This window comes from Thermobia domestica, chromosome 15 (assembly GCF_964235325.1).
Source record: "Thermobia domestica chromosome 15, izTheDome1.hap1.1, whole genome shotgun sequence".
In the NCBI taxonomy this organism is placed as follows: domain Eukaryota; kingdom Metazoa; phylum Arthropoda; class Insecta; order Zygentoma; family Lepismatidae; genus Thermobia; species Thermobia domestica.
In genome coordinates, this window is record NC_137468.1 from 45,475,850 (window position 1) to 45,489,901 (window position 14,052).

General features: G+C 36.6%; 1 protein-coding gene across 11 annotated transcripts in view; it reads left to right on the top strand.

Moving 5' to 3' along the window:
- The window catches only part of br (broad-complex core protein), a 177,150-nt gene that overhangs the window by 8,654 nt on the left and 154,444 nt on the right, over nt 1–14,052 (top strand). For all 11 annotated transcript variants that reach the window (XM_081739666.1, XM_081739665.1, XM_081739669.1 and 8 more), the window contains exons 2-3: nt 4,666–4,876; nt 13,166–13,351. In XM_081739666.1, coding sequence (XP_081595792.1) covers nt 4,691–4,876; nt 13,166–13,351 — 372 coding nt within the window. In that variant the 5' untranslated portion in view covers nt 4,666–4,690. The remainder of the gene's footprint in view (nt 1–4,665; nt 4,877–13,165; nt 13,352–14,052) is intronic.

Consider the following 14,052-nt stretch of genomic DNA (forward strand, 5'->3'; position numbering starts at 1 on the left):
TTGGTTTCGCCAAGTTTCTGATAATTCTACATTCAGACGGTAATCCAGTTCCTTCCACACGTTCACTAGCATGTTTCCGTTAGTGTCCGTCATAGCAACAGTGAGGAGTTCTTGCAGCGTTGTTGGCATTGAGGGTACGTAAGCTTTGTCCGTAACTAACCCCACAGTAAGAAATCACATGGTGAGAGAACTGGGGGTCGGTGCTTTGAAACATGATGAATCATTTAGGCTAACCCTATATTATATAGACCTGGAAATTTGTAAATCGTATCCTGGGAAATCTGGAAAAGTAATCCAAACGTCTCTGAATCCAGGTAGTGGTTGACGGAACACCCTATATGCTCGTAAGAAGGGGTTTGATTAGAGTGAGGGCAGATCATTTCTTAATTGGCTAGTCATCTTTCTACATGGTGGTTCTTTATAGGGTTTACAACTTAAGTCAGTTACAATTCTTTGTTGGAACCACATACAGACTTGGTTTATATGTCATTATACTGCAAAACAATTCAAGTTTCTTGTGACAAATCCATTTTGGCTGAGTGTGTACACTGCGTTCATCCTGGATACATCCCAACGAAAGTCGATTTCCTGCCAACCAGTAGTCAGCATTTCGGTTGTTGTGATGCGATGTTTCATTAACATTATCAGGTAGAGAAGGGGTGTACACCTTATCTTTCACAAACTCCACAGAAAAAAGTCAAGTGGCGTGTAATTTGGAGACCGTGGCAATTGATCCATTATGTTTATCAGGTAGTGCGGCGGGGCGCCATCTTGTTGCCACCATAAGCTGCTATCGTGGTCATCTTCATCTAACTGTGGAACAAGGAAGTTCTGGAGCATATCAAGATAGGCGATGTCGGTGATAGTGCTGTCAGCAAAAGAGAATGGTCCGGTCCATACACGTTTGCTCTGGGAACTGCGCAAAACACGTTCACTTTTTGGGGCTGTCTCGAACCAGCTTCACGTGGGCATGTGGATTTTCCGTGCCCCAAATACGACATTTGTGTGTGTTGACTCGCCACTGAATACCATATTTTTCAAGACACATCAGCACTAATGCGATCCAACATGGTAACACAGAATTCATGTTGAGTATGTTTATCCGCTTCACTCAGTGCTTGAACCAAGGACAGTCTGTATGGCTTCATAGACAAACGTTTCCGCAATACACGCCAAACAGTGATCTGAGGGATGCCAGTTTCTTGTGATGCACTTCGTGTAGATTTTCAAGGACTGTGGACAAAACTTCCCTAACTGCTTCCACCACATCGTCAGTCACGGCTGAGCGCCCTGGACCCTTTGTGTGTCGCACAGAACAACCTGTTTCAACAAATGTCTGTTGCCATTTGTACACTGTTGGTTTGTTGGGTGGTTCCTTGCCGTATTGTATACAAAACTTACGCTGTACACTCGTTGCTGACGTTGTTTCTTCAGACCAAAACACGCACTTAGCTCTTTCTGCACCAGTGAAAATCTCTATTTTCAACGACTGACCGGTGGCGCCGCGTGTGCTCAACTCCGCAACTACTGATTACGTGAGTCAAACTTGAAATATTATGCAGTATAATGACATATAAACCAAGTCTGTATGTGGTTCCAATAAAGAATTATAACTGATTAAAGTTGTAAACTCTATAAAGAATCAGGAGGCCGCGATGGCTCAGTGGTAGAGCGTTCACCTCTGGTGCTTGGGGTCCCGGGTTCGATCCCAGCCCCCGCCAAATGAAATTTGTGGTGGACAAACACCGTGTGCGTGGGTTTTCTCGGGGTTCTCCTGTTTCCTCCCACTTTCTTCATTCCACTGTTTCATTCATTATTCATCATCACCGTCTCCGTTAGCCTAACCGACATAACCGTGGGACGTAAAACTCAAAGATTTCATTTCATTTCTATAAAGAATTATCCTGTATGATACTATCAACCCATGAAATTTATAGTTCTGTTTGTGATGTAACTGGTCTTTCATTGTGATTTCCTTCTGTTTCGTCAAGTAGGATTAAGGATTGACAATACTGTGTGTTTATTGGAGTATTTGAATTTCGTTGTACACAATTTCTTCTACAGAGCATTCGAATCTGGAAGAAGTGCTCATAAAGAAATATCTCGAGGGAGGGCTACGAAGGTGTAGAGTTTTGTTCAAATTTACAAGTTGGATTGTCCTCGTTTATTAATAGTAACATAACCGTTCTGTTGTATTATCGTTACTGTCGGAGAAAAAAAAAATCACCTAAAAGAGTTGTAACGAGAAGGGCCGATTCTCTTCCGTCTCCTCGCATTATTCTTACAAGCAGGAACTTTTTACTTTTCTCGCTGTTTCATATATATGCTTACAACCATATAAGGCAGCGTTTCCCAACCGGTGTGCCGCGGCACATTGATGTGCCGCGAATGGACCACTGGTGTGCCGCGAGGAAATCGAAACAAAATTATTAATTCTATAGCAACCAAATTGCAAGACATAGGAAAAAAATGTATATTTTTGTATTTCACATTACTATGAATTTCTACCATGGAAAAATTACTGTAATTGTAATATATTATTCTACATCTATTACTGTGTAGCAGACAGTATTTCGGCTCGTACACATTTCCACGGTTAGCTGCTATGTTACGCTTCAATTGAGAGTCATACTAACACCGAAAAATGGAAGCACTTGTACAGTACGCGTCAAGTGAACGTTCGTAGAACACTCATTCGCACGTGAATGACGGAACACTTTGTTCAACAGGTGGGTTTTGACTTCGACGCATCGCAAGCTGTGTGATTGCAATAATATGCATCGGTTTTAGTTAAAATAGCAAAGTTAAAATTACAAGACATTTGTTTGTTCGTTCGTTATTTAGTGATCTTCGTTCTTAGTGAAAGGTTTGATATAGTTTTCGAAAAAGAAAGCGTATTTTTAAAAATCTGAGTCCTATATTTCATTGCAATTGTTTTCTATTTTAAAATTAGAATTAAAAGAAAATTAAGGATAATGATTAGTATAGGGGAAAACCAGTGAACGAGCTTTCATCTCTGTGAGAAGGAGATCAGTAATTACAGAAAAAAATACCATGGTATTTTATATTTGCAAATAATAATAATAATAATATCTATGAGTGTGCCGCGAGAGTTCAAGTTACACCCGTAGTGTGCCGCGAGTTGAAAAAGGTTGGGAAACGCTGATATAAGGCAAGATTAGTCCTGATGTAATCAGCAAATCCCTTTCTTGATTGTATTAGAATAAGCAACCCGTCGGATAAAACTTAGCTTGATTTCAGAGGAAACTAGAAGCTACATACAATACTGAGAAGTCTACTTGAGGCTATATGACTACACGGAAGATTTGAGCTCGGTCTCAGCGTGTGTTGTTCGGATTCCGCGTTAAACTGCATATAGCTTCAATGAAGCATCTCATAAAACAGGGTTGGCTGGTTTAAACCAATGTCTGGTTTAAACCAAGGTGGTTTAAATCAAGGTTTGAACCAGCTGGTTTTTTCAAAAAAACCAAGTGGTTTAAACCAAAAAACGAAAAATGTTCGTAAATGTGTAAGTGTTTGTAAAATCTTGATGAACACACATTTGTGGGTTAGCACGTTTCACTCTCGTATATTATTCGTATTATATTCAGACCTAAATTCCCCATGCATTACTCAAAAAGATTATACTACAAAAGCAACATTTTTTTTGCATAAGTTTATAAATGTTTGTTTTGTGATTTTTTGTAGTTGTTATTGTTATGTAATTGCAATCAAAGAAAAATTCTAAATATTGTTTCGTTTCAATGTTTACTATTGATAAAATACATCGAAATGCCGTACTTTGTGTGTGTGTGTGGGGGGGGGGGGTCATACAGACCCCACGAGAGGCATTTAGTAAACTGAGAAGTATCTTTGGTATCTATTTATGTATAAATGAGTCTGAGCCAAAGTGGACTCAAATAATTCGTATCTTTATTCACTTTTCTCACTTATATGCAAATTAAGTCGTTGTATTTCTTTAATTTGGACCAATAAAAGTCGTTGTTAACTAACTTGAACTAAATTAGTTCTCCTGTACTCTGCAGTACTTTGAAATTGTCCATATGTAATTCTGTATAATGGTTTCACTTGTGCAACTGTTTATCTTTTTGTCCTTCTGAAATGACTCTTGACAGTTAAATTAAGAAGCATGTAAATATCAGTACAACGTATTTTTATCAGGATTCCTTCGTGAGTGAGTCGGCAGACGTATCGCTTTTGTGGCCAATTAGTCCTGGTTTTGAGTTCAAATGGAGGACAATTTCTCTCGGATGTAACTCGAGAAGCGGTTTTTATTCCGCTTTAAGCTTATGTGACCCCTTCCAGCATAACCCGGTTGTTGCATAATAACATCAAGGCGAAACAAACTTATTTCTGTCCATATATGATATGAATATATAGAGCAAATCATTTAAACCAAATAAACCTGGTTTAAACAAAAAAACCGGTTTTTTGGTTTTTTTTTAATAAAAACCATGGTTTTTGCCAACCCTGTCATAAAACTTCAATGCTAAAAAAAGAAAACGCTAACCAAATCAAAATGCTCGGGAAAAAGGTTTCAATTTCTGAAGATTTCATATTTGTCCAACGAAGGAAATAACTCTCACTCAGTAAGTGTTGAGTTTGTTACTTGTTTTAAACCTAATTTTTCTTTTTTTCTTTCAGATAGTGGCAGGTTCACAGAGGAGCAATGGTAGATACCCAACATTTTTGTTTACGTTGGAACAATTACCAAAGCAGTATTACATCTGCCTTTGAAAATCTTAGGGACGATGAAGATTTCGTCGATGTAACGCTTGCATGTGAGGGCAAAAGTCTGAAAGCACATCGTGTGGTGCTATCAGCATGTAGTCCATATTTCAGGGAACTTCTTAAGGTGAGTGCAGATCTTCTGTTCTTTCATTTTTTTTTCTTACTTTTTCTTAGTGTTAAGGGTATTTTCAAATTTTGTTTTGACGAACTTTATTATGATACAGATCCCAAACTGCTGAGGCAAATAGCATTTTGACGTAAACTTTACTATAGAGCGCTTAAGAAAATGGCTGGCGTCTGACAGTTGGTCAAGGTGCTGATCGTGCGTTCGAGCGCTGTTGACCAAAGGGTCTTGAACTACAGAGACAAACTCTGGCACGATCTTAGAATGTTTGACAAGTCATAATTCCATAATTTTAACGATATGGCTGGATTATTTGCGGTGTTGTTGGAATTTTTCCCGGCCCAAATTTATCATTGGTTTAATTGGCTTAAAATTTATACTCAAGGGATCATTGCCAGAACAGAAAATCGTTGGGGAAAAAAGAAAAGTTAGGGAATTCTGCGTAACTAATTTTGTTTGCGCACGAACAAATTCGCCAACAGTGTTCAATTGTAATCTATTCCGTAAATATGAGGCTGATCTTCTGCGGACTGTGGCTCCAGATAAACGTGCTTTCAACGTTGTATTACTATTTATTTGTTATCTTCATATGGCTTACCAAGAGTCAGACTCGCAACCAAGGGGGCTAGGGAAACTAAGCCCTTAAATTTTTGTTTCCCTCGAAACAGTTTTTTTTTCCTCCAGCCCTTAAAAATAATAGTAGTTTACTGGGAACTGAAAACAAAAGTCGCGATTGTCTCCATAGTAGCCCTACCAATTTTGTTTATATTTCGTAATTCACTATATTATTAACACCTTTTAATATGTTGTAACTTCTAGTAAATATCCAAAAGAGGGCTTTTTTTCTTTCTTTTTTACGATTGTCTAAAAAACTTCAATTTTGCTCATATTTTATAAACGTTATATACGGTGTAAGTAATTTAGCCTTTTTAAAAATTCACAACTGTTTCTCCACTACTGATGTTTTTTGCATGAGGTTTTCACAAATAATTGACTCGATTTTGTCGTATTTCGTAAATAAATATTTCATTGTCTGTCCTGTAACGTGACGTAAACAATTTCCCCTGAAAAATTCCATAAGGGTTAGTTTATTCTTGAAGGTGTGATTTTTTTTTTGGGGGGGGGGGACGATTTTCTCAGAAACTTTTTTTTTTTTTTTCATATTTCATAAATATGTATCATCATAACAGCGCAGTAACATGACGTAAGCAGTTCCTTCTTGAAAGGGTTGAAGGGGTAGTGCACTCTTGGGGTGAATTTTATTCAGATGATTTTCTCAGAAACTGGTCAGTCGGTTTTGGTTATATTTAACAAGCAAAAATTAACAGCACTTATCCTTTTGAAGCTAATTCTTCAGGGAAAACAAGGGATTGTGTACTCTTTCGCTTTTTTCAGAAACTGCTTAAGCTATTTCATCAAATTTCATAAATAAATATTTCACTGTCGACCCTATAATGTGGCGTAAGCAGTTTCTTCGGAAGATATCCAACGGATAGTTTGTTTTGGAGGATAAGTTTTATCACATGAGCTCCCGCCTAGAATCTAACTCGGTCTCCCTAAGCACTTTTGCCGTGGGAGACGAGAGTTTGATTCCTGGAGGGAGGTCGTGTGATCGGATCCCACGTTAAGCTGTAGGTCCACGTTTCATATAGCCCTGCTGCTAAAAAGAAACCCTAAACTCAGAAGTCTAGTTTTCAGACGTTCTCCTCATAAACTATTCAGTCAATTTTGTTCATATTTTGTAAACAACCCTATAATCTGCTGTGAGTCTTCTTAAACTATCTACAGAATATAGTTTATTTTTGAGGATTTTTTCAGACAATTTTGTAAATGAATTACGCAAGCTACTTTTTTTTTTTTAAAATACACATTAACTTCTACAATATTTCACGTCATTTCAAGTGAAAGATCCTTACCTTCTCATATTTCCAACCAGCACTGTAATCATCCTTCTGCAGTATTATTGTGATTAAACTTGGAAGGGGGCTTGGGGGTGGATCTCCCTATCAAATAAATGTCCCTGGGATGTCAGAAATTAGAAAACGCATACGAAAATACTTCTTTCCTGTACTAGGCCCCCACACAAGGGAATACTTATATTCATGAATATTCTCTTAGCAGGAAATGTACTCTTAGTGCCTTAGAAAATGTTCAAGGGAGGAGCTGCATTAGTAGGTGTAGGTTGACTTTAGCAACGCTGAGTACAACTATAGCGTATGCATAAGGCATAAAACTGCAGTGCACAATTAACTGCCGAATTAACTTTAAAACACAAACCAGCTTGCTAGGTGTTAGTGTTTTTTTTAAGTACAAATGCTATCTTACCAAGTAAGGGCAGAGGCGCATCAAGGTGATCTGAGCGGAAGCGAGAGAATGTTTCTGTAGGGAGCAGGCACGACAGCGACGCTGGGTGTATTTACATATAAACTAGGATAGTGGAAAAACACAATAAAGGCATAAAACAAGGCTTTGTGGCACAGCTTTGCGACACTTACGTGATCACTTTGTACACTGCTTTCGTATAGCACTTCACATCATCATGTCTTCTTATGGGGTACTACGTGGTAAAGAGCATTGTACATGTAAAATATAAGGTTCTGATATATTTTGATTTCTTCCGTGGATTTTGCAAATATATGCCTCCATAAAATAGGATAGCACCCAAAATTTTACCGCGTTTCATTACATTCGGTCCAGATGTAACTTTCCTCTTAGTTTCTGCTCTAGATTTCTGTATTTCCCTCCATTATTGCAGCATACACGTCCTAGGTTAGTTAATAAGTCTGAAGCACTGCCATATTATATGCTTTATTGCCTGTATACCTAACATGTGAACTCATATAGTCCAGGATTTTTCATTTTTCTCCCAAATTAATCACCCTAAACTGTTTACATTTATTAACTTTATTTTTTTATTTTTTCAATTTTCGTACTGACATTTCGTCTGATTCTGTCCATTGCTTCGTAAATTTTGTATTTCGGGGCCTCCATGATGCAGCAGTTATCCCAAAAATGATAGGATCTAGGTTGTGACTGCATCACATGACTACTGTTAAACCGTTTGAAATGAATTTTTAGATGTAGTTATCACGTACCTCAAACTGAACTTTTTATCATGTTACATTGATTAAAATGTGTATTCTCAGGAGAGGGAAGGGGGCGGTAGTGGAAGGTCGTCAAATTAGGTGCAGAAGATTGAGTATTTCACGATTCTGTCAAGTTAGGAAGATAAAATGATATTTTAAAAAAACCTCATTGAAAATAAGTTGACCCGTATACTAGCGTGTTTGAGAATTCTCGTTTTAAGGTTGGGAGGGGAGAGTTTATTATTTCCGTTTTTACATTGAAACCTATGTTGTCTCTTATGATCTCATCACGGGGACACGGTTGAACAGTTTGAAAGTAATTTTTAAATATAGTTAGTACTTACTTTGAGCTGGTTTTTATCATATTGATTTGATTCAAGGGCTTAACTTACGAGGTTCAACATTTATGTGAAAAAAAAAAAAAAAAAAAACACATTTCAGCTGTTTGGAGAAAAAAGAATAAAACTACCTTTTATTTCTTAAAAGAAAAAGATCCATTTAATAGATCCTTGATCTCTGATTACTGAACCTAAGGCATTTTCCCAGTATTTGCGTGGTGTGTTTTGAGGAAAGCTAAAGGAATTTGGCTCAGGATTTTGAATCTTGGTTGTAATACGGGATTTATTCTTTGTATTACCCACCTCTACAAAATTATCTACTTCTTTCTTTCTAGAAATCGAAATATAAGCGAGTCTCAATGGTGCAAAACGTATCTCACAAAACGCGGGTGGGATTTTACGGATTTGCTTGTATGGCTTTTTTTTTTTCTCTCTCAATATTATTGTTAAGTTCACGTTTATAGTTGTGGTTAAATGGTATTTGAAGTAGAAATATGACTTTAAATGTGTGTCGATTTTATTAGCATTATTTCGTTCTTGAAGGAATAGCTTTTACAAGTAGCCATTAACATCACTATCTTGCCAGACTCGAACAGTTCCTTTACAGTTCAACATCTCCTTCAACCAGACACGAAAGTACGCAGCTTTTCTTCACTTTTCATCCTGCTATAGTAATACCTTCTGCTATTCTACTTTCGCAAAATATTCTCGCTTTTGGTATACCATCTTTTAGCTCTTCGTTATTTTTAGCTTTTCTTCTATTGTATTTTTTTCTCTTTAATGCTAGAAAAAGGTTTCCTCAACTGAAACTGCAGGCGACCACAATCATTAGTATATGGTCTGCGGGGTTTAGATGATAGTGAATTATAAAGACTGCAGACAACAATTCTTGGTGCTAAGGTATTGGTCAGTAGTCTGTTCGCGTAAAAGAAGTTCCAAGTTCAACTGAACTTCAAGAGACTGTATCCGTGATTTTATCAATTTCGCGTTGTTTTGATATGCAATAATATTACTGTTCGTTCTGTACTTGAAAGATTTGACAGAAGTTCCGACATTCAGCTACCAGTTACAGCGCGGTCTGTGATCTGGCTTGTCTAGAAACAGCATGGAAGAACTCTACTGTGATTGGTGAACAACTTTTCTCTTCGCTTTGTTCACAGCATTACGTGTGCAACTATTTGTTGTTAACCGCACAGTACTTAGTGTTAAACCATACGTAGAAATTGGCTTCTATTTATAATAATAATTTTGATATGTAAGCAGCTTGGAAATACTTAATGGCAGGGTTGGCTGGTTTAAACCAATTCTCGGTCGAACCACAACCCATCTTTCAAGTGTAAACCAAGTAGCGATTCGAGGTGTCCCTCCAAGCAAAAGTCTTCTCCGTGATAACCTTGGTATTTCATAAGGACGTTAACACTTAACATACGAAATGAAACCAAATTATGTATTTCTACTTGAATGAATGAATGCTTATTGTTTTATAAAGAAGCCAAGGTTGCTTAAATATATTGATACAAATTGGCAAAATTTATCAACTGCCTACGTAGCTTCCAACATCAGCTTGGATTTGACTTTGTTGTAATTTTATTGAATATCTACATACCAAATTTGTAATTTAATACCTCAGTTTTAGCGTAGTGATTATGATACGTTGACCTTAAAATTTTACATAGAAATACATTTAAAGTAATAACAGGATTTTCCCAATGGCTAACGCGGGAGTTTCCCGATTTATATATAATTCTGTAGAATGTTTTTACTTGTGTAACTGTTGATCTTTTTGTCCTTCTGATAGTCCCGGTTTCGTGTCCAAATGGACAATTTCTCTTGGATGTAAGCCGAGAAGCGCTTTGTATTCCGCTTTAAGCTTATTTGACCCCTTCTAGCATAACCTTGTTGTTGCATAATAACACCAAGGCGAAACAAGCTAATTTCTGTCCATATTTAATATAAATACATAGAGCAAATTATTTAAACCCAAAAAACCGGGTTTAAACAAAAAAAGCGGGTTTTTTGTTTTTCTCAATAAAAACCATGGTTTTTACCAACCCTGCTTAGTGGTAGGGCCGTATTTAACGTTCTTGCCGTCCTGGCTATTATGAAAATATTTGAGGAAACATGCAATGTTTTGTACATGGAACTGCCTGTAAAAGCCTGTTAGACTTTGACAGGCATTATACAAGCGCCTGTTTCGGCGACAACACATGTAAAGAAAATATTACAGGTACATTATCTTCAGGTGATATGCATGTCGAAAAAGTATTAAACTTCTGTTGAAAATTTTGCACGGAAACACGCGTTGTACAGAGCCTGTACATTAAAATGAGAACATGTAATGTACACGTAGTCACTCACATGCAGGTTAATGGAGGGAATATGTGCATGTACACTCATGTCCAAAATTATTGTCGCATGTCTATAAAGATGTTGTTGTAGGAATATAATTTGTTAACGAATTCGCCCGGTATTTCTTATAATGTTAGTATGTGTATAATCGGCATACGCATGTATGTGGCAAATTTCATGTCAAAAGAGCAGTAAATAAGAACAACAAAACGAAAACAAAACTTTCTTGTCCATTTAGCAACATTTTGTTTTACTCACTCTAATTTTCGTATTTATAATTCTTTTCCTATGAAATTTACCACAAATATACATTTCCCGATTATACACATAGTATCAGTATTAAAAGTACCCTGCAAAATCATTATCAAATTATATTCTTACAAGAAGACAGTTAGACATGCGACAATCATTTTGGACATGAGTGTACCTAGGTAAAGTACCTTGAATGGATTGTTGATAACATTCGCAATACAATAAGGATGAAAAGTACAAGGAAGGTGCCTGTTTATCAACATGTAATATACATGTGTAACATTTGCAATACATGTAAATACCATGTATTATCGTATAACATGGAAACGCATGATGTAGAATATGTTATTTTACATTTATCATTTTCGTGTACATGCGAAGTGTGTAACTCCCCTACATGCAGTGTACAAGCAATGTACAGGTGAACGGGAGCATGCAGTGATCATGATTGCCATTAAATGGGTTAAACAGGTGCATGCAATTAACGAGGTTGATTGGAGTGAAAGTTGTTTACACGCATTTTTCACGTTATAAGGTTGCAACCCTATCAACATGAAAACTACATGTTTCCGTGAAATGAACATGTAATGCTCGCGAAAAAAATCGATACCTGTCTCATACATTTAAAAGTTTCATTTTCAGGCGCCTGTAAAAATATGCCTGTTTATGCATGTTTTACAGGCGCCTTTAAACCACCTGCATTTTCTGTTTGGGGGGCCATTGTAACCCCACTCCCATCCCTTTCAAATCAATAAATACTACCGTAGTGTAGAAATTTGAGACGGTGGCTAGTCATCACACTAAACTAATAAAATCAGCCAAGGTGAGAACTAATAACACAAGCTGAGTCGCAACAGTGAAACTGATAAATTTCTTTGACTGTCAGCTGGAAGATAAGCTTTGAGAACTAGGAAATTCTAGCAGTTAACCAACAATGGAAAGATTTTGAAATTACAATCAAAGAATACTGTATGAATACTGGAAAAAGAGTGAATGTTAATTACCTCTTTTTAGCCGAACAGGTTCTTGTTATACATTACAAAGATTAAAAACCATATCAAATTTCTGAAATTTCCTAAACTAGAGAAAGGGAAGAAAATAATTCGAGAAAATTTCCCGCCCTGGGCCATAGCTTATATTGGGCTATGCGTAAATACAGTCTATTATACGGTCAATACGGTGCTTACCAGTACATACACATGTACGGTGCCAGTATGTTGCTTTTAAAATGATTACTGTACATCTCTTTCTGTCTATTGCAGTTAATGGTTCTCTTGGTTGCCCACACTGGTTACCATTTGTTAGTGTTTTTTCTTTTAGTGTTTTACTCATTGTTCGAAGCTTATCTATCAAGATAGTCTACCAATTTACAGAAAAGAGGAACAGCTGTCTCCTTGAACTTACTGCATCCAAATGGACCGTAATTGAATTAAACTGTTTCAGCAATGTATATTGCCTTCGTCGGTAGCTCTTGGAAACTATTATCAGTTTTCAGTGTACCTTGTGTACTTTCTTTCCTGTACCTAGTTGAAGACTGATTTGGTTTGAACTCGTTAGTGATTGTTAAGTTAAATAAACAAGTAGTCTTAAATTTATAATCACGACTATTCAGTTGCTTCTCAGTGGTGAATATCCAAAACTAATTAAAGGTTACATACGGAGTTATGATATAGTTACAGTGCAAAATATTGGCAGTTATAGATGGTTAAGTAAAAGATTTGACTATTAGGAATTTACAGGAACAAAGAGTTATAAAGTTTCGGGTTTTGTAAACCATTTTGCAGTTAGACACACGAACTAAGGTGCAAAATGGATTTCTGAGAGGTGAAAAAACTTTCGTGTGGCTTTCCCAGAACTAATGACGAAGGCAACAGAGATTACTGAAACAATTTAGTGAGTTAAAGTGCATCTGGACGCAATTAGTTATTACATTTTATACACATTGTATGATTCAAATTATATCCTTGCACATTCTCTCTTGCTTCTTCCAGACTCTATTAGTTCATGTGGTCAATGCTGGGACTTTTCCACTATATTTTGCCATCTAAGTTCATTTGTATTTATTATCCTACATTAAAATCATAGGACGTCAAATTTAATTCCGTCTGGGTTTCATTCAGCAAATATTTTAATTGAGGATTAGGTAAAATCTGCCTAACATTTTAAGTAGAAAGTTTTAAGTCTGTGCAAACAAATGAACAGAAGCAATTGAATTTAATGTAATTTGTGAGACATGTAACTTAACGAAAATGTATTTCTTTCAGAGCACACCTTGTAAACATCCTGTTATAGTATTACAAGATGTAGCATTTGCTGATCTTCATGCCTTGGTGGAGTTCATTTACCACGGTGAAGTGAACGTACATCAACGAAGTCTCACTTCATTTCTGAAGACAGCTGAAGTTCTTCGGGTTAGCGGTCTCACGCAACAGACTGAAGACAAAGATGATGTAAGTATATTAAGATATCTATTCTGTTTGGATAGGGGTGCAACTCGAATTAGGAAAGGGAAATTGTGGGTGGCTCAGTGATATATTACTTACCTCTGGTGTGAGGGAGTACCTGGTTCCGTCCAAGACTTTGTGAGGTTGTGGTGGACAGTATCGTGTCCATGGGTTTTCTTATGGTGCTTCCGTTTCTTCCCACATTTTCATTCCACCGCTTTTATAAGTCATTCATTCCCTTTTGCCTAGAGGGCATAACCATGCGATGTTACAAAAAGATTAAAATCTAGAGAGTCAGAAATAACTGGTATGGCAGTTGTACTGACAGTTGTGACAAAATAACACAACAAAAATTGCAAAATAAATTTTAAAAATGACACTAAAAAGTAGCAGTTTATCTTAGAAGATAACATTATTTTTTGTGGTGAGTGCAAGCCTTGTGCTTACATTTCTTTCTAATCATAATTACCGCAATACTGTGATATAATATATTGCATTTTTGACGTTAATTTACCTAAAGCTCACATTAAAGTGTTGATCTGCATTAAGGATCGTGAATATCACAAATTAGTAAAGATGAGTTCGGAAGCATCATTGACCAGACCAAATCAACACGAAGAAAATGAGAGAACTATAAATCATAGAAATATTTGCATCAAATATTTGCAACATAATACCATAGAGAAAATATGCTAATGAATGCCGTG